Source organism: Strongylocentrotus purpuratus, unplaced genomic scaffold (assembly GCF_000002235.5).
Source record: "Strongylocentrotus purpuratus isolate Spur 01 unplaced genomic scaffold, Spur_5.0 spur5_scaffold_14, whole genome shotgun sequence".
Taxonomy (NCBI): domain Eukaryota; kingdom Metazoa; phylum Echinodermata; class Echinoidea; order Camarodonta; family Strongylocentrotidae; genus Strongylocentrotus; species Strongylocentrotus purpuratus.
The window spans coordinates 20575735-20596418 of record NW_022145599.1 but is presented as its reverse complement, the minus strand read 5'-3'; the positions used below and the strand labels follow the sequence as shown (position 1 = coordinate 20596418).

The 20684-nt window shown below is 38.1% G+C and overlaps 1 protein-coding gene across 1 annotated transcript in view; it reads left to right on the top strand.

The window, feature by feature from the left end:
- REJ10 (receptor for egg jelly protein 10) overlaps positions 1-17423 on the top strand; it is a 45264-nt gene extending 27841 nt beyond the window's left edge. Inside the window, exons 27-44 of the mRNA XM_030983879.1 lie at positions 450-603; positions 1528-1729; positions 2272-2496; positions 3209-3296; positions 4447-4736; positions 5928-6140; positions 7069-7236; positions 7728-8267; positions 8754-8941; positions 9377-9554; positions 10095-10272; positions 10963-11082; positions 12253-12402; positions 13723-13860; positions 14524-14846; positions 15154-15409; positions 16227-16514; positions 17135-17423. Of these exons, the coding sequence (XP_030839739.1) occupies positions 450-603; positions 1528-1729; positions 2272-2496; positions 3209-3296; positions 4447-4736; positions 5928-6140; positions 7069-7236; positions 7728-8267; positions 8754-8941; positions 9377-9554; positions 10095-10272; positions 10963-11082; positions 12253-12402; positions 13723-13860; positions 14524-14846; positions 15154-15409; positions 16227-16514; positions 17135-17277 (3842 nt within the window). The 3' untranslated portion in view covers positions 17278-17423. The remainder of the gene's footprint in view (positions 1-449; positions 604-1527; positions 1730-2271; positions 2497-3208; positions 3297-4446; positions 4737-5927; positions 6141-7068; positions 7237-7727; positions 8268-8753; positions 8942-9376; positions 9555-10094; positions 10273-10962; positions 11083-12252; positions 12403-13722; positions 13861-14523; positions 14847-15153; positions 15410-16226; positions 16515-17134) is intronic.
- Positions 17424-20684: the final 3261 nt, after the last annotated feature.

Sequence of the window (20684 nt, the reverse complement as noted above, 5' to 3'; positions counted from 1 at the left end):
GCATTTTTTTAAAGATTAAGATAAAAAACAGCAGAAGTGGTGATTCATGTGCATATGCACTGTATGTTTTTATAAGAAACATGTTGTGAAATTGTAATGACTACATCTTCTTCTCAGTAGTGTTATTCATTTAATTGCGGGCATTAATTAGCATATCTTTAAAATTTATGGCACACCTTTTGCACCTTCTAAAACCTATCTGCACTAGTTTGGCCAGGAGGGATTAGACCTCCCTGCATGTTCACTGACAGGTGGTTAACTCGTCAAATCAGCTCTCAATTAACATAAGAAAAAGGGGATCATGGGAGACCAGCGGTCACTGATTAGGCATTGTTTGCTATATAGAGGGCGCAAGTAGCTATAAGTAGTGCAGTGGGGCCTTAAATATACTCTGAATCACAGTGTTGTATGCAGTAAATAAAACTCGATGAATTTCATCATTTTGATAGGAAGTAATGCATGGAACTGTACCTTGGCCCAGTCTGTCACGCTGTTAGACTTCCCGTTATATAACAGTACTCTGGTTGATCCCTGGAATAAGACTGACTTCATATCCGTGGAAGGAAACACAAGATGCTTCATCGATAACGACGTCATGAATGAGTAAGTATTATCAATCTTCTTCTGCCTGTAGGATGCGACCATCATTTTTGGTCAAACAGTGTTTGAGTGTCAAGTAACGCCTGGCTGGAATACTCCCCAGGGAGCGGAGGTTGTGCACACAGTGTGTGCGGGCAAGCATTGAATCCAATGACCGGGGTAATAGTATATCTGTAAAGCGCTTAGAGACATCGTAGATGTATTAAGAGTTATATAAAAGCGGAATAGTATATTATTATTATTAGACAAAGCACAGTGAAGGCACGTGATTGCTCGCTTTTAAAACCAAGCTGACGTTGAATCAGTGCCAGTTGATGTGGTATTTATCCTGCATTCCCAAGTTCCTCGATTGGGATGTCTTGTTGACTTGTTGCCAATCTTCAAAGTATTCTTGTTTACTACAAGTATTTTAATGGGTAAAATGACATTTCATTATCATTGTACCGGTATTATGAATATTCTTCAATTAGATGTTTATGCACATCAGGGGGGTGTTTCACAAAAATCCTAAATCAAACTTAACTCTAAGTTGGACTTAAACATTATAGAGAGCCATTTGTAGCCTTCAAATACAATATATTCAAAAGCAAAAATTCAATTATTTTAGACTTTTCATAAATTCCACATCAAGAACATGAAATCTTCTTGATAATAGAAAATATGAATGTTTTGAATCAACATTTTATGCCTTTTAAAATAACTTTTACAAAATATTTTCAAAGATGCTAGCGGCTTTCCATACTTGTTAAGTCCAACTTAGAGATAAGTTTGACTTAGGATCTTTGTGAAACACCTCCTTGGAATTGTATATCTACTCTAGATATGAAAGCACCCAAGCTTATATCAATTAAGTCCAGCAGGGGATGAAAATAGTAATAAAAATGATCTGTTTCATCTATTTTGTGGTTTATCATTGATTTTTAATAGGATACTGGGTAACGGTACATACGCATCAGTAAATGTTGGAGTGAGAGAGCTAGCCAATGAAGTGGAATGGAACGCGACCTATGCCAGAACTCCCAATGCTACGTTTGAATTCAAACACTATTCGTTCAGCCCCACACTGCACAGCTGTTCTTATATTAAGGAAAGGGATAGCGAAGCTGCTTGGAAGAAAGATGGATGTTTGGTCAGTATTAAGACTATCTGATTGATTGACTTTTTGATTGATTGATTGATTGATTCAGAGGTTGCCGCTTTAGCTGGGTTTTTTTTAGGGTAGAGGAAATGATATGATTGTATTATTGAGTGTTGGTAGGTTGATTGATTGAGTATTTGATAGATAATAATAATAATAATAATAATAATAATAATAATATTAATAATAATAATAATGATGATGATGATGATGATGATGATGATGATGATGATGATGATGATGATGATGATAATGATAATAATAATAATAATAATAATAATATGTCTTGTTTACCCAGGGTAGCCTCATCAGTATTCATACTGTTCTCCATGATTGATTGATTGATTTAATGATTGGTTGATTGATTGATTGACCATCTGACCATATTCTGTGCAGGCTCCCAGATACTCTTAAATCGGATTGAACTCTCCCAGTCGGCTCTCACCAAGCTTATAATAAGCCACTCATAATGTGAAAAATGAAATGTCCTACATCTTCAAATCCCATTTTCCTTTTCATACACGAACGTGTAGGTCAGCCCGTCCAGTAATGCTACACACACATCATGCCTCTGCAACCATCTGACCATGTTTGGTGCAGGATTCCAGATACCCATGAACCGGATTGACCTCTCTCAGTCAGCCTTCACCAAGCTCCATGAGAATCCAGTGGTATTTGCCTTCATGATGTGTTGCCTCTGCATCTACCTGGTGGTCCTTCTCTGGGCAAGGAAAGCTGACAAAAGGGACCTACTGAAGGTATGTTGTCTTTCAAATGAAATCAATATTGCGAGTTTTATGGAGCTTAGTAGTAGTCTCTTGTCTTTGCCTTCATGTGCGTCATCAACCTGGGGGGCGTTTCACAAAACTTGTCATCAGTGACAAATGACAATTTTGTTATAAGCTACTGAAATCCTTGCTTCTGATTGGTTATCAGCAGATTTGTCACTGATTTTTGTCATTTGTCATTGAAAAAAGGCTTTGTGAAACAGACCCCTGGTGGGCCTTTGGGCTAATACCATGAGTTGTAAGCAACCTAGTCAGCGTCCACTGCTATTACGATGTGTTGCATCTTCATCTACCAAATGGTACCCTTTGGCCTGTATTTTGTATGTCTGCTCAGTTTGTTCTTTAAATTCTTATCATGTAAAATTTGATTATTTGTCACTTTCATCGCCCTAAAGATGATTGTAGAAAAAACTTTCATTCATTTGAAGAAGTTTGTAAACACATGCAGGCACATGTACATTAGTACGACTTAGATTTAGTAGAATTCCAAGTTCACTGAATTGGAAAAAAGTATTTCAGATCCTCAAATGGCCTTTTATCCATATATTCATTTGAAAGTGATAACTTCATTATTTAAAACAAACAGAAATTAAATAGATCTTTTAATGATTTGACAAGTTTCTTGACTCCTGGCTGATGGTTGGATACTAAATTACAGTTACTCTTTTATTCTCCTTGTCAGGCTGGAGTGACCCCGCTGATTGGAAACAAACCTCATGATAAGTGTCACTATGAGGTCACAGTGTTCACTGGTGTAAAGTCGGATGCAGGTTTGTATGTCACCCCTAGAACATGAATCTAGACTAAATTATTGGAATAGTCATGGTAGTGTACATCCCTAAACCTTTTGACGATGGATTTTAAACGGTTAAGTTAAGAAAGAATATCCTTATAGTTTTGCATAATGTTTTTGCAATATTTTTGTAAGCACTTTTTTGAGAAAGAATATCCTTAAAGTTTTGCATAATGTTTTTGCAATATTCTTGTAAGCAATTTTTTAATCTATATTGAGAAAATGTTGTTACTACATGATTATATATTTTATAGTAATGATCATTGCAAGAAAGTACTTTTAAGAAAATAGATTCACACTGAAAATGCTCACTGACATATAATAAATTTCATTCCTTCTGTCTTTGATATATTGAGCTGTCTTTGTAGCCGTTTTTCCTTACTTGGCAATATTCCTCATTTCCTTATATGGGATCTTTATAACCAAAACAGACGTACACCTGTGTCAGAATAACTTCTTCTTGTGCATGCATGCCCGCCCAGCTAGTTAAATTCCAAATAATGTTGAGTGGGAAGATGTGGCCCCTTTTTAAAGATGCAGTGCTCTATTAGAAGAAAAAAAACTTACTGTTTTACCTGTAAACACATTATGCTAAGCTACCTTAATTTTTTAAATATTTATTCTCTTTTGAGGGACTTTATTTGTTCATATCATAAAATAACAGCTATTTGCAACAGTGTTTATATACAGAATTCATGCAACTGTAACATATCATATATAGTACCAAAAAATGAAACTAATGTGACATAATCACTTACCAAAATAATAAAAACATTTTTGTTACTTCGTTTGTATCAAATTTCTTTTGATTACATTTCATATCAAGACAGGTGCAAATTTCTACCTTTAATTCTTTTATTAAACATACAGCATGTATCCTGTGCTTTTCACTTCCAAAACATTCTCTAATATAGTTTCTATAGATAATAAACTGAGCAAGGTTTAAAATAAGATTGACAAGATTTATTTCTCTTCTCTCTATTTCATGACCTATTGAAAGAATTTTTGTTTAAAAAGATTTAAAAATTAAACAAATTATCGGTTAATTTGAATACAATCTTCTAAAAAAGCGAAAGTTAAGTTACCTTAATATGGCAAGTTGCTTTCTACTACATGGTATATATTAGGCACCACTGCACGAGTCCACGTCATCATCACCGGGGACCACAACGACAGCGGCGTCCGCACCCTCCACGACCCGAAGCGCAAGGTCCTCCAGAGCGGAGGCATCGACTCCTTCCTGCTGACGTCCCCCAGGTCCTTCGGAGACCTCGAGCACGTGAGGATCTGGCATGACAACGGCGGGAAGAACCCAAGCTGGTTCCTCTCGCACCTCTCTGTCAAGGACCTGAACACCAACAAGATGTTCTACTTCATGGCTAACAGGTGGTGGGCCGTGGAAGAGGATGATGGGGCAGTAAGTGTCTTCAAAAATACAACTAACAACTAAATTATTCATATCCTTACCAAGTTTTGTAATTTTTTTCAAGTACTGTTAAAGTAGAAATATTCGCAGTACATAATTTTTTGCGGATTTTGCGCTACGATCGACAAGCGCGAATTTTTAAAAAACTTGCGAAAAATATAAGCACGACTTCTTATGCATGTTTTGAACAGGCTGAATTGCATTTAACGTGAATTTAAGAACTATCTACTATGTTTAGGGGTCGCTAAGTGCGTAAAATGAATCGCACGAAAATAACAGCGTTTATAGTATGTGAAAAAATGATATTTCCCAATTAAAATTTCATCAGAATGTGACATATTAAAGCTTATATCTCATAGTGTTCAACAAAGACCTCAATTCAATCAGTCCACCTTTCATTCTTGAGTTACGAAAAATGCAAAAAACATAAAATTTACAAGGGGTATAAATAATTTTGTTCTTAGCTGTAGTGTACCTATATTCTCTTTTACTACTTTTGCTTTGGATTAACTCTTTCAGTGATGTAGGTAATGAAGTTCCATCCAACTGTTGATCTTCTAAATTTATCTAGAATATTTGGACAAACAAAAGGAGGTCTTTCTTCCCTGAAATTCAAAACTAGTCCATATATTATGATAATAGATTAAGCAAAGATAATAGATTTGCCTTATAAGATGAAGAAAGGTTATTGTTAAGTTTAGAATTGTCTGATGAAAACATTTCTGGACCATTTTTCGAAACTCTAAGTTCTGAATGCAGATTCGAGCTTTATTACTTCAGAGCAAACAGTAAGCTTTGGTAGTGTCATGCAAGACCTTTATGTGCCTCTCAAAAGATCTTACTTATGCCACATTTTTGTCAAGTACTCTTAGACTGGTCTGAAATTCCCAAACAAATTTAGCAAATAGAAAAGTGAAGGGACACAAGCTTATTAACTGAAATTTCATCTTTTTCTTTAGACTTTAATTCACATGTGTTCCAACAAAACATATTACCTTCAGTACAAATGTAATGAAAATAATAAGTAGATTCTTATAAAGCACATGATACTCAAAAAGGATCTCTATGCGCTTAAAATAATATGGTAGAATTTTAAGAGATAATAACAATTTCAAATATGGAGATGTTTATAATTGTTATTTGGTACATTGATATGGTCATCTTTTATCTACCCTGAAACAGATTGACCGTGTGATTCCAGTGGCCGGCCGCAGTGAGCTGACCAGCTTCACCCATCTCTTCTCCACCAAGACCAGAAAGAACCTGAGTGACGGTCATCTGTGGTTCTCGGTCTTCTCCAGACCGGTCAAGAGCCGCTTCACCAGGGTCCAGCGTGTGTCCTGCTGTCTCTCCCTGCTCTTCTCAGCCATGATGGCCAATATCTTCTTCTATAATGTACGGAAAATCCTGTAGCTGCATGTGCTTGGTTTAAATGGGAAGAAGAGTTTTAGTGATGAAAATCATACTAGGACACAATTTGATTTGTTTTCTCATGTCAATTCCAATGTGTGATAACACAACCACTAAGACTATGAAAAACAATGTACATTTCAAGAGCCATGTACATCACCTTTTGAAATTCATTAACCATATAATGACCTACATGTATTACATACATGATTATATACATGTAGGCAATATACGAGGGTGCTGATGTTGCCTTCGAGTTGATTTTATTGGAAGTCTTGGCAATCATCTTTGTGTAACAACTAAGAATGGCTACTTTGTTTTTCTGCCTGAAATGAAAAAAGTGTCGCCATTGTAAAGTGTATTTACATGAAATATTATGAAATACCAAGATTTTACCATAAAACAGGCATGATAAAGTGAAAATTTAGTGCTTGAATGTCAATTTTAGGAACTTGTTAAAATCACTTGGTGACACAGAAGGCTTAATATATGCATTAAAATGTGTAATCTTACCACTGTAAAAATATTCTCATGTACCCATATTAGTCTAGTTTGATTTTACTGGCAGTGGCAAACAGATGGTAGACATTATCGGTCCAATCAGTTTCACCATGGGCAAAGATGTGATTTTAATTTTGACTAATGGCAGTTGTTCAATTATTTATTTTGTGAATTCAATTATCTTTATTTTTTTTGCTGAAAATATAAGCTAACTGGAGATGCCAGTCTTCAGGCTTTTGCCTGATTTCAGGTCGTGACAACTTCCCATTTCAGGGTTTTTCAGGCTTTATATTGTACAGCACATATGGGGCTTTAACGTGTTCTGGCTTTTTTCAGGCCCATTGAGTAAAACTGACTGGCATCGCTGCTAACTGTCTTCCTGTCATTTTTTTTCTCAACCTTCTTCCTGCAGGTTGATTTTACCGGCAGTGGCACCCAGACGGTGTATAGCCTCGGTCCTATCAGCTTCTCTACGGGTGAGGTTGTCATCGGTGTCATCAGCAGCCTGATGGTGTTCCCAGCAAACATCCTTGTGGTACAGATCTTCAGGCTGTCAAGACCTCCGCCGAAGCATGCAAGGGTAGGAAGAGAAATGATTACTGGGCTCTGGCTGGCTGGGATGTTGATATACACCAACTATAAACGATAGAAGAATGAGGCAGAGATATTGGAAGAGATGAGAGAAAGAAAGAGAGAGAGAGAGATACACTTACATTTAAAAATAATAATTGGAAAGAAATAGAAAAAGAGAGGTATGTGGAGAAGGAAAGAAGGTACATGAAAATCAAACATATTAAAGGTGGTATTAAGAGGAACATCTTCATGTGAAATCAACATTATCAGTGTGAATGAACGAAATCTATCCCTAATTGAGAGGCAGGAGTGGATAAGGTATAAGATTGACACTATTTATAGAAATAAATATGACATCGTAACTCATATTTTCTATATAAATCATATTGTGGCATTGGAACAACCACATGTCATATTGAAAAGAAAGAAAATTTTGAGTACATGTTTGTGTACGTTCAAAGTGTTACTATATTTTCACTCACTATCCCCCCAAAACAGATTTGCTGCATGAAGAGGAAACAGCCACGAGTGTCTTCGGCAGGCAGGAGGGACATTGCATCCCGCCTCTCCTTTGCCTCCAGTATGGGCTCCAGAGAGCTCCGGCAGCAGCTGGACCTGTTAGAGAGGGGTCAGGCGACACCCCCTCCACCGACCATCTCTGCCCAGGTCCATCGGGTTAGCTCTCCTTCTCAAATCCAGCTGGACCAAACAAATGTCCGGGATCAGAGGTCCTTTTCCTTCGACTCCTCAAATCTAAGTGACCGCACCCCATCTCCCGTCACCCGTATCCCTACTCTCGCGACAGAAGCAGGATACAAGACAATGCAGGCAAAGCCACTGAGGAGAAAGAAGAAAAAGTTTGAGTTGCCATGGCAATGCCTTTATTTTGGATGGGCCTTGCTGGTGACGTCGGTGGGTGTGGCATTCTGGCTGACCATCGAGGTGGCTGGTCAGTTCGGCAAGACCAAGGCAACGGAATGGCTTGTGTCAATGTGTATATCTCTGATCCAAGACGTCTTTTTCACTCAGCCTCTTAAAGTGAGTGGTCAGATAGTAGTAATATACTATCTTTTGTAGATGTGAAAATGTAGGGGATAAATATTATTTCTTTTTATAGAATTTGTTAAACCAGTTGAAGATAAACAAAGCCTCAGAATAATCAGGTTTAAACCATTTGGAAATTGCATTTCTTTTTTAAATTGAAACTGTATTTCAATTGGTAAATATATCTATTGTACATGTTATTGTTACTTGTAACTCCAAAGTGCGTTGTAATCCTCTGTATTATGTGAGATGTATAGAAGTACTGTATGACTCATTCCTTTCAAAAGTAAGAACACGTGTCTTTTTTGTTAGAAAGGAATGTAGATTTACATTTATCATTGTAAATTTATATGAAGGTATGTAATTCCATAAACACCATACAAATTTATATAAAATTCACCCAATACTTTTCAGCTCGAATATTAATTTCATCCACTTTCTTTGAAATTTTTAATGTTATTTTCTTCCACTTTCCTTCAGGTTCTCTTCCTGGCATTCTTCCTCTCACTCCTCTTCAAGAAGCCAGAGAAGGAGGAGGATGATGTACCTCCTCTAGGAGACGATGAGGAGTGGTTACATGAGGGGGGTGGAGGAGACCCCTCCCAGGGCGTCCCGCCGGGGATTTCCCCTCCCAATTCTGACGAGCTAGCTGCTGCGAGGGAGTTGAGGTAAGATATGTCAGGCCGCTTCCATAAAGGTGTCGCAGTCGAGTGGTTTAAGCACTTGACTTGAAATGTAAAGGCTGTGGGTTGGATCCCAGACACGGCACTAATGTTCTTTGGCAAGGCATTAATCTAGATTTTCAACTCCATACCCAGGAGAGAAATAGGGACCTGGCAGGATGTCAAAAGTCTTTGTGTTTAATAGTCAAATGCCGTTTGCTCTCACGGTGACCACATGGTAGGAAAACTCCCTATAGAGCGGAGATGGTGCACATTGTACGTGAATGAATCCGATGACCATAGTTATAATATCTGTAAAGCACTTAGAGACTGTATTTTATTTAAAGTGCTATACAAATGAATTACCATTTACAACATTTCTAAAAGATCCAGTAGCCAGCTCCTTTTCACAAACACATTTCTCTCTCATTTCCATCTTAGATTTAAGGAGATCAAAATGAAGAGCATCATTCGTGAAATCATTCTCTACATCCTGTTCCTTAACATCGTGATGCTGATAGCATTTGGTGACAGGGACCCTCAGGCATTCTACGTCAACAAGTCTATGAAAGATGCCTTCGTTGAAGCCCACTACCATGGCCTTATGAAGTTTACCAAGGTACAGTTAACTAAATTATTCATAGTCCTTATAAATTTGATGTGTTTTTTTTGTGTAACTTAAGAATGGTTGAATACCGGTAGGGGCCTTTTAGGTGTTAGCTTTATTAAGCCACATTGTCGATAAAAATAAAGTGGGACAATTAAGTTTTTCTTACATGCTTCATAAAAAATTACAAAAATTGGTAAGGGTGTGAATGAATTAGTGGTTAATTGTAGGTGTGAATATCACTTCAGCTCGGTGCCATGTGATTGACCGACATGTATATTTTTCATATGGTAGCCAGTTTGGCCAGAAATTGTTTTCATAGCTCAAAAAATTGTGTTCGGTAAAAGCCAAGGGCGGTTCTGGTATAAGTCCACCGCCGCTCGGTGCCTGGTCGAAATTTGCTCAAAACTCGCCACACGGATGCCGAGCAGGCTGCTTTTAGGTGATGTGACCATGTCTTTAGGGAAGAAAATCATGTAGTAATTAGTACCAATGATGAGTTGAACATTCAATAAATAAACCATTAAAGACCAATTTCTGCTTCTTCAACAGATTCAAACACGAGAACAGTTCTGGAACTACACAGAGAATGTTTTCATCCCATCTCTCTTCTCTGAGACATGGTATAACGGGAAGGAGGACATCCAGGGTATCAAGCAGAGGTTGGTATCTGGGAAGCAGATGAATCTGGTGGGAATGGCAAGGCTGAGACAGCTTAGAGTTAAACAAGGTGAGTGATGGAGATGATGGGGATGATGATGATGATGGGGATGATGATGGGGATGATGAGGATGATGATGATGGTGATGATGATGATGGCGATGATGATGACGATGATGATGATGACGATGATGATGATGATGAGACGTGGTATAAGGGAAAGGAATACTTCCAAGTTATCAAGCAGAGGCTGGTCTCTGGGAAGCAGATGAATCTAGTGGGAATGGCCAGGATGAGACAGCTTAGAGTTAAACAAGGTGAGTCATGGGGATGACGATGATAATGGTGGTGGGAATGATGATGATGATAGTAATGATTATGATGGTAGGGATGACAATGGTGGTAGGGATGACGATGATGACTATGACAGGGTTAGTGTCAATCTTGTTGGCGATAATGATTATGGTAGTGATGATGATGGTGACGATGCAAGTGTGATGATGATGATGATGATTACAGTGATAAAGACAATGGTTGTGATGGAGTTATTGAGCAGAAGCTGGTTTGGGGGATTATAATATGTTGTTACAAAAATCATTGAAGAACTGTGCACGAACATAAATCAATGATGATATGCAAGAAACACATAAACTACATACAGTTATATGTTTGTAGATTTACATATAAATATGGCATGATTAGACTCTTTTCAGACATTTCCCTAAATTGAATTACCTGCAAATATTGTATTTGTTTGCAGAATCTTGTGACCTACCAGAGAAGATACAAAGCTCTAACATACAGTGTAAACGCACCTATTCATTCGCTGATGATGAGGATGAAGACCTTGCTCCGGGGTGGAAACAAGTTAATGAATCAGGTTTGTGATGAAAAAAGAGAGATATGTAGATTGATAGGTAGGTAGGTACGTGGGTAGGTGTTCAGGTGGGTAGGTGAGTATGTGGGTAGGTAGGTAGGAAGGAAGGTGCGTATGAGGGTAGGTAGGTGGATATGTGGGAAGGTGGGTAGGTGGATGGGTATGTAGGTGGGATGTTGGGTAGGTGGGTGGGTAGGTGGTTTGGTAGGTATGTGGGTAGTCGGGTAGGTGGGTGGGAAGTGGGGTAGGTGGGTATGTGTGTAGGTAGGTGAGCAGGTAGTTTGGTAAGTGGGCACATAGGTGGACAGGCTTGTAGGTAGCGGGAGAGGTAGGTTGGTAGGTGGTTAGGTAGATATGTGGGTAGGTGGGTGGGTGGATAGTGTGGTAGTTGGTTTGGTGGGAAGGTGGTTAGGTAGGTATGTGGGTAGGTGGGTGGGTAGTGGAATAGCTGGTTAGGTGGGTAGGTGGTTAGGTAAGTTGGTGAGTAGGTGAGTAGGTAGTGGGAGAGGTAGGTGGGTAGGTGGTTAGTTAGGTATGTGGGTAGGTGGGTGGGTAGTGGGGTAGCTGGTTAGGCGGGTAGCCGGTTAGGTAGGTATGTGGGTAGGTGGGTGTTTGGGTAGGTGGGTGTTTGGGTAGACGGGTAGGTGGTTAGGTGGGTATGTAGTTAGTAGGTATGTGGGTAGGTGGGTGGGTAGTGGGATAGCTGGTTAGGTGGGTAGGTGGTTAGGTAAGTTGGTGGGTAGGTGAGTAGGTAGTGGGAGAGGTAGGTGGGTAGGTGGTTAGGTAGGTATGTGGGTAGGTGGGTGGGTGGGTAGTGGGGTAGGTGGTTTGGTGGGTAGGTGGTTAGTTAGGTATGTGGGTAGGTGGGTGGGTAGTGGGGTAGCTGGTTAGGCGGGTAGCCGGTTAGGTAGGTATGTGGGTAGGTGGGTGTGTGGGTAGACGGGTAGGTGGTTAGGTGGGTATGTAGTTAGTAGGTATGTTGGTAGGTGGGTGGGTAGTGGGGTAGCTGGAATAATTCATGAATGAGACGCAGTCAACAGGCAAAACAAATAATAATGATAATAATAATAATAAGAAGAAGAAGAAGAAGAAGAAGAAGAAGAAGAAGAAGAAGGAAGAAAGAGAATCAAAGCTGGATATTCTGCCTCTTTTCTTACTATTATCTTCATTTAGATCCTATGGATTACACAACTACTGAGGGTTGTGTTTGGAAGCATTACGACTGGACCGAGATCGATTCATTCCCTTACCTTGGAAAACAAGCGACCTACAAGGGAGGAGGCTATCTGGCTGAGATACCCACAAATCCTACTACTGCTATGGGTAAATTAGAGAATTCAATCAATGAAGAAGACTTTAAAGCCACATAGTCATCTGTTTCCAGGGGGATGTTTCACAAAGATTCTAAGTTGAACTTAACTCCAAGTTGGACTTACAAATTATGGAGAGCCATTAGTAGCCTTAGAATCAAATATATTCATAAGCAAAAATTCAAGTATTTTAGACTGTTCATAAATTCCACGCCAAGAACATGAAATCTCCCATGATAATATAATAAAATATGAATGATTTAAATCAACATTTTATGCCTTTTAAAATATTTTCAAAGATGCTAATGGCTTTCCATAATTGTTAAGTCCAACTTAGAGATAAGTTCAACTTAGGATGTTTGCGAAACACCCCCCAGGTGTATTCCGACTAGTTAACACTGACACAAAATCTGACTGAAAAATCCCAATGAATCTATGTACAGGCCCTCATCTTATAAGTTGCGATTAATTCAAATCGATTGCAACTCCTTTCTCTTAAGTACACAGTTGCGATTAGAGTTGCTATTGATTGGAATCTATCGCAACTCTACAGGGCACTGGTCTTGACAGGCAGCTGAAACTGACCACCAGAAAATTTCTTCAGCTTGCCTTCAAGTCTTGAGGGTGATCAAAATTTATGAATAAGATAAGATTTCCTTATGGGGCGGTTGGTGGAGGTTGCAGGGCATTAATTACAAAGGACCTGTTAGTCATGAAAGTGAAGTCCACTCTGGGTGATTATCAGGTAAACATCCAAATGTTGTTGAAAAATCCCCCTTGAGAACCCACAGGTATTGGTCTTTAATTATAAGGAAGACAAACTGTTTTTGAAATTTCCCATTCTTTCCTTTATAATATCATTAAAATATCAAAAGGATTTATCTCGAAATGCCCTCATATTTATTATGATATGATGAGAACTAGTTTAAAGCTTTGATGGAAGTTTGATACAGCATGTGTATGTCTTGTTATGTATCCATTAAAGTGTGCACTGCCTTTCATTATGTGTGAATTTCAGCAAAATTGAGCCATTGCCTTATTATAATGGGCTACATAATCAACATTTTTCAATAATTTTTCAAGACTTTCTTTCACAATGTAATAACACAATCAGTGCTCAACTGTACGTTTTAATGCTGTTCACTGGGTATGTAGTACTTCTGATACACAGAAATGTTCAAGTTAAACCCAATATTCAAATGGCCCAATATTCTTTGCTATCAACCAAACTCAACCCAACGCATCTCACCTTTTCTGTAATTTTCATGTAGTATAAGGTATGTAATAAGCAAGTATTTGGATTCAGAAAGTGTTCTGACTTCTTGTTCTGCAGCCCAGATGCAGTACCTACGTGATTCATTTTGGGTGGACCAGTACACAAGGGCTGTTTTCTTTGAGTTTGTCACCTATAACCCTATCAACAATATGTACTGCATTTCTTTTCTACTGGTTGAATTTCCATCACAAGGGGGTAAGTATAATGAATCACTCAGTGTATTAAATTTAAACTTCCTTTAAGGGGTCAACTGGAGTACTCTAATAAAAGAATGATTAAACAAATTGTTTTCCTGTTGTTTGCGTCTTTTTCAACAATTATTATTTACCAAAATGTGTTTTCATACAGAGTTGATTTGATTTGGAAGAAATATTGGTTTATGATGAGATATTGAGACTACTTTATGAAAAGCTTTTTATGGATTGGTCCACCAAGTTTCTACACCATGGCTGTACCATTTTGTAAGTATTGACATAGTTTGTTGTGCCAACTGAAGCATATACTTCAAGAATATAATATCCTGAAAATTTTATTATTCTTCTATCTTTTTTATTGCAATGCAAATGCATTTACAACAAAAGATTCGTTCAATTTTAAAAAAACTTTACATTGTGACAGTCCAGTATGTTTTCAATCAATTTCTATGCCATGTACCATTTTGTAAGTATTGATATACTGGTAGTTTGTTGTGCCAACTGAAGCATATAGTCCAAGAATATAATATACAGAGAATTTCATTACTGTTTTGTCTTTTTGTTTGCAATGCCAAATGCATTTACAACAAGTGATTCATTTAAAAAATATTTTGCTTACATTGTGACAGTCTAGTATGTTTTCAATCAATCATTTTATATATAGGTGCATTCCCATACGTGAACTTCCGCACCATCCGGCTTGACCGTTACCAGGGCAACTTTGCCTACTTTGTCCTAGCCGGTGAGGTCACCTATGTCCTGTTCCTCCTCTACTTCACCTACAAGGAGATCAAACTCTTCATCAAAAAGAAGAGAGAGTATTTCAGAAGCTTCTGGAACATGTTGGAGGTCACGACCCTGGTCATGGCGTACTGCGCGATCACTTTCTACCTGTACCGGTTGTTCATCGGTCGACAGCTTATGGCGCAGTACCGGACTGACCCTGACAGCTTCTTGAATTTCCAGTATGTCTCCCATTGGGACTCGGTAAGTACCACAACCGTCAACGTTTTTGTCATGGGTTATTGTTCAGTAAATTTCTTGTATAGGAAATTATTACATTTTCCACCAATGGATGTGATAACCTTGAAGTTATCAAAATGAGTTTGGTTGCATTTGAATTAGAATGTTGAATTCTGTTTTTACCTACCTGTCCAATTGCAGTAGAATAAAGCTAAAACCCATCAACAATGGAATGAATGGATATCTCGTACTCTAGATAAAGAATAAGTCCATGTACAATGTAGCTCAATTATGATCAATCCATGCAATATTTCCTTTAATTAACCCCTAGCTGTATCGCTACATGACCGCCCTAGTCGTCTTCATTGCAAACATCAAGTTCATGAAGCTCTTTAGATTCAACCGTCGCCTGCTGATCCTGTCCCTGACCCTGAAGAACGCTGGCCAGGAGATCCTCTACTACCTGATCGTGTTTGGTATCGTCTTCATGGCTTTTAGCTCCATGGCCTTCAACATGTACAGCCCGTACCTGATCGGCTTCAGTACCTTTGGATCCACCATTGTCACCCTCTTCTCAACGATGCTAGGTAGGGAGATGTCTTCATCATTCATTACTTGTGTTTTTTTGTGTTCTGTAGCGTCAGTCAGGGCATAGCGTTGCCCCCCCTCCCCCGTCACTATATCTAGATTGACCACTCTTTCATCGTCTCTGTAATGTACTATCAATTCATCTTTGATGTGGCTATCTTTCTTTTCTCCTTTTTGTAGCATTCCACCATACTCACCACTTAACAATTTCTTTAATTATTTTAATATGTCTAAATAATCTCAGCTGGTCACTCTCTCTCTCTCTCTCTCTCTCTTTCTCTGCCTTTTATCTTAGACATTTCGGGAAAAGCACACCATCTTTAATAATAGATTCTTACCTGATAATACCTGGTACATATCTTTGGGGAGTAGCATGCTAATGCCTTTGTTGAACTATGTTGCAAAGAATCACTAATCATTCGATTCCATGGATGGGTATCACTTTATTCAGCACTATAATATCAGTTGCACCGGTTTCATGGTTTGTACGAAATATATAAATACAGTGTGCATGCTTTTCCTGAAATCAGAGATTGGTCTATAGTTTCATCGTCTTCTTCTCCTATGTTGTCATATTGATTTTGACAATGTCTTCATGGAGATGCTAAGGTCGAGGGTTCGAATCGTGACACGGCACTAATATCATTTGGCAAGATATACACCTCCACCCAGGTGTTAAATGGGTACCCGGTAGGATGCGGGTAAGCCTGAATCTGATGACCGGGGTAATAATATATCTGTTAAGCGCTTAGGCACATCGTTGGATCAATATATTGAGCGCTATATAAAAACAGAATATTATTATTATTATTATAGGAAAGTTCAAGTTTGCGGAGATGGTGCAGACTAGCCGTCACCTCGGTCCGCTGTTCTTCTTCTGCTACGTGATCATCGTCATCTTCATCTGCCTCAACATGTTCCTGTCCATCATCAATGAGGCTTTCACCAGGGTCAGACAGGAGAACGCCAAGTCAGGCAACGAGCTGGAGATCATCGACTTCATGATGGGTCGCTTCAAGAAGTTTGTCGGGCTGACGCGGCAGCAAAACACGAGGCAGAAGAGCAAGGAGGAAGAGAAGGAGGAGAACAAGCATTGTATTGAGGGTAGGTTAGGCGTTTGCCGTGACAGGATTGGGATGAAAGGGAACAAGGATGCTCAATAGGGCATCGTCAGTGGCATAGCAAAGGGTTGCGTGTGCTCCTCGAAACCCAGAAGAATGCACAAAAGATGACCTAAAGCCGTCGATCCTGTGGTTGCTTAATAACAGGCATTTAAACTTTCTTAGTAGTCGGGTAAAATAACCACCACCACATTCTACTAAACCCCCTTGCAATTTTCTCCACATGTGAGACAAGTGCCCTCCTCTTATAAATAGATTCATATTTTGTCACTGCAGGTATGAAGCATTTCTTAGAGGTCATTTGTGACTAAAAAAAAAAAGAAGAAAAAAAGCACACCAACAGCAAACTCGGCAGTATAGCACTGTGATTACATGCAATGTATCCCATATGGCATATGACATTAATCATTTATTTCTCAAAAAATTAATATCTCTTGCCAAGACTATAGACTACTGTATCTTTCTGGTATGACTAACATCATTAAATGGTCATATGATTTTACAGCAGTACTAAACAATCAAAACATGTCTGTGGAGCTGATATCCTTTTTGAGCCTACCTTTTTTAAATATTTCTTGACATTTTTAATCACCCTCATACCAGATGACGACCCAGTTGAGGTGGGTTGCAAGGAGATGGAGACAAAGACGGAAGAGATGCTACTCCGCCTGGATACCTTTCTCAAGGAGAACTTATCACCGGATGACATCAAGCTCACCCAGAGAAAGATTGTAATCTCAGTATAGATTAACTCTTATCCTGCCATAATGAATACAGCCCAGTGCCAAAGAGGTAAACCCCCATTGTGCCAAGCCACAAATCCCCCCTGTGCCAAGTTTATTTTGAGATAATCTGATAATCGGATGGTGCGATCAATAGTGCGTTCAAAGCACTCAGCAGAGTACAATGATCATGAACAATAACTGCTATTACGAATGTGAGCATGCATGCATAAAGCAGCTAAGCTGTGGCTCGCTCTCTTTTGAGATAATCTGATAATCGGATGGTGCGATCAATAGTGCGTTCAAAGCACTCAGCACAGTACAATGAGCATGAACAATAACTGCTATTACGAATGTGAGCATGCATGCATAAAGCAGCTAAGCTGTGGCTCGCTCTCGTGAATTAAGCATGCAATCGATAGCGTGCTCTGTGTACAAAGCACCGTAACGGTATCGTGCATGTGGCCTTATGGCAGGATATGAGTTGAATATCAGATGATGTGATTTTGTTTTTAGACTCACCATCAATGTATCATCAAAAGAAGACCATTGTTTTAGTAGATGACAAATCATGTTGGTAGGAATGTGGTTCTGCCACTTTACTATTAGATTATCCATTTATCTTGTATATCAAAGCGAAAGTTAGTGGTCTCTGAATAGATGACAAATCAAATCAATGTTGCTGTGGTCATGGTTTTATATCTGCTTGCAGATGTGTTCTATTTGGTCTCATATGTACATGTAATTGACTAAATTAAATTTTTAGTTCTTCTGATAATCATGTCAAGTTAATAGCCCTATTAGAGTTTGGATCGAACTGAATTGCAAGGAAATTATTCTTTTGATTTCAATAATTGTTTTAGTTTCAATGTATGGGGCAGCAAATGAACTTAAGACTTGCCAGTTAGATTATCCATTAATATTTGATACAAAGGTCACCAAGAAAATGATTGTGGTCTTGGAATGGATGAAAAATTAAAAATTTATATGCTTTTGATTCGTTTTTAGATTAACCATTAAAGCCCCACTGCACTACTTGTAGCTACTGGCTTCCTCTATATAGAAAACAATGGCGGTGGCCATTGGTCCCCCATGACCCTTTTTTTCTTATGTTCAATGAGAGCTGATTTGATGAGATAACCACCTGTCAGTGACCTCTCTGGGAGGTCTAATCCCTCCTGGCCAAACTAGTACAGACGGGCTTTAAGCTTCAATACCAAGCTTATCAAATGAAATGTAATGTTTTTAGTATTGATAAATCAAATCAATAAGATAATAACTTGGGTCTGTCCTGAAATACATGTATTCACACCATTAAGCCAAGGAGATACCAGCACTTAGCCCATAAGATCTTTGATAAACCCAAAATCATTGATATCAAGTTTGTTTAAAGAAATATTGTATTTAGATGAAGAAAACAAATCGATTCGATGTGGAATGGACTTTTTACTTTAATAGATTAACCATCAAAGTATACCAATCTCACCTGAAATATTTTGTTTAGCTAATATATATATAAAATCAACTTTAAAAAAACTAACCTCGGCTGGCATTCTATTGATTAATGGTTAAGGAATGTGAAGACAGTGTCATTTTGGTTGCTATATGAAGTGAGGAAGTCATAAATAATAACATCTCAAACTGTGATCTCCTGTGTCAATTTACTTTTGCCTGACTGCATGTTTATTCAGCCATATTGGAGGGTGTGTCTATATATACGCCCTCTCTCAATATAAACATTATAGTCTCAACTTGTAGATCACGTAAACAGAATATATATTGTCACAAAGACGAGAACCCTCCACACTTTGACTTTGTGGGCACCCTATTTCATGCAAACATTTACACATGCATTGACTAGTCTACTTTAAGTTATTTTTGTAAAAAATTGTAATACAGTCAAACCTGCTTTAGTGACCACCTGTCTACAAGGACCACATTTTTTGTTTCCTTTGAAAGTGGTTTCTCATTGAAACACGTATTAAAACTAGAACCTGTCTACAAAGACCACCTGTCAACAAAGGCCACTCTTTGTGTTTCCCTTGGGTGGTCGCTATAGACAGGTTTGACTGTATCTCTCTTGGAAGTAGGAGGAAGTAATACTTGAAGCTCATATTTTGAATACAGCATAGTCACGTGATATCTCTTACATCAAGAACATGTTTGATGAGTGGTACACTTTTAATAATGCTTGATATTAGAAAGAAAACTGTTGTCTCAGCATTGATTAAAAATAAACTAGTGTTGATGTGGTATTGATGTTGAGTATATAGAGGAAGTCTGATGTACATGGAACAAGATCTGAGTTGGCACAATGTCTCATGTTATAAGGTAAAAAACACAATTATCATTGATCCCAACCACTTTGTTATATCCAGATTTTTCAGTACTGTTACACTACAGTCTCAAGTGTGCCTAGAGAAATATTGTGGTGTCAATATCAATCAAAATGGTTTAGTGAATATCTCTCTTATAGTTACGCACGTTCCCATGTACATTCTATGTCTTTACATATTTAAAGTTTTTACGCATATATTCTGTTATTATCTTAGTAATGCATAATTGGTAAATTGTACTGTTTTTCTCTGTAAGGGAAAGTTTGTAATTTACTTTGTAATTTCTTTCTAATCGCCTTTTCCTTGTCGTCTTACTTTCATCATCATTCCGCTTCTCCATGTCTTCACAGTTCCAACTGTTCCATTCTTCTCATTCCACTCCCTCCCTATCTCTCTCTCTCTCCCTCTCCCATCTTCCGCATGTCTTCCTGTTTTTCTTTCTAACTTGACTCTCTCTCTCTCTCAACATCGTTCTCTCCCTAACCTTTTCTCTCCCTTTCGGTAATTGTTTAATCATGTTTCTATGATAAATCCTTATATATTGTGTAGCTTTATAGACATTCAATGTGCATTACGGTTCGAAATTAAACAAATCTTCAGTACTTACTTGTTATAACTCAATTAATCAGCCTCAATTTATATTTAAAATATGAATATTCCTCACTTAACAATGATTACAGAAAAAAAAAATGCAGAATCTATTTTATTTGTTTCATCAATTTAATTGCAAGTAGGGAATATGTAATTAGTTATGATCTACCCGACTGTGTATTATGTGTACTTGTCTATATCTAAGTTTGTTGAAATGCTTTTTAATACATGTAAAACTTGCAATGTAATTTAGCTTTCAGGCTACCATTTTGAAGTTGTCTAATAAAAAAAACCATTCTACTACTACTACTACTAGTTGTGGTTGTGTTTATGTATTTGAGATAAACTATTGATCTTTGATACATTATACATTTACATTAAACAAGAGCAAGACCATATCATCAGGATAGATGGAAAATGAAATGCACTGTTCTTGTTAGCAGTTATGTATTGACAAAATTCACCATTAATCTTTGGCAGATATCAAAGAGTAGAGTGGATATA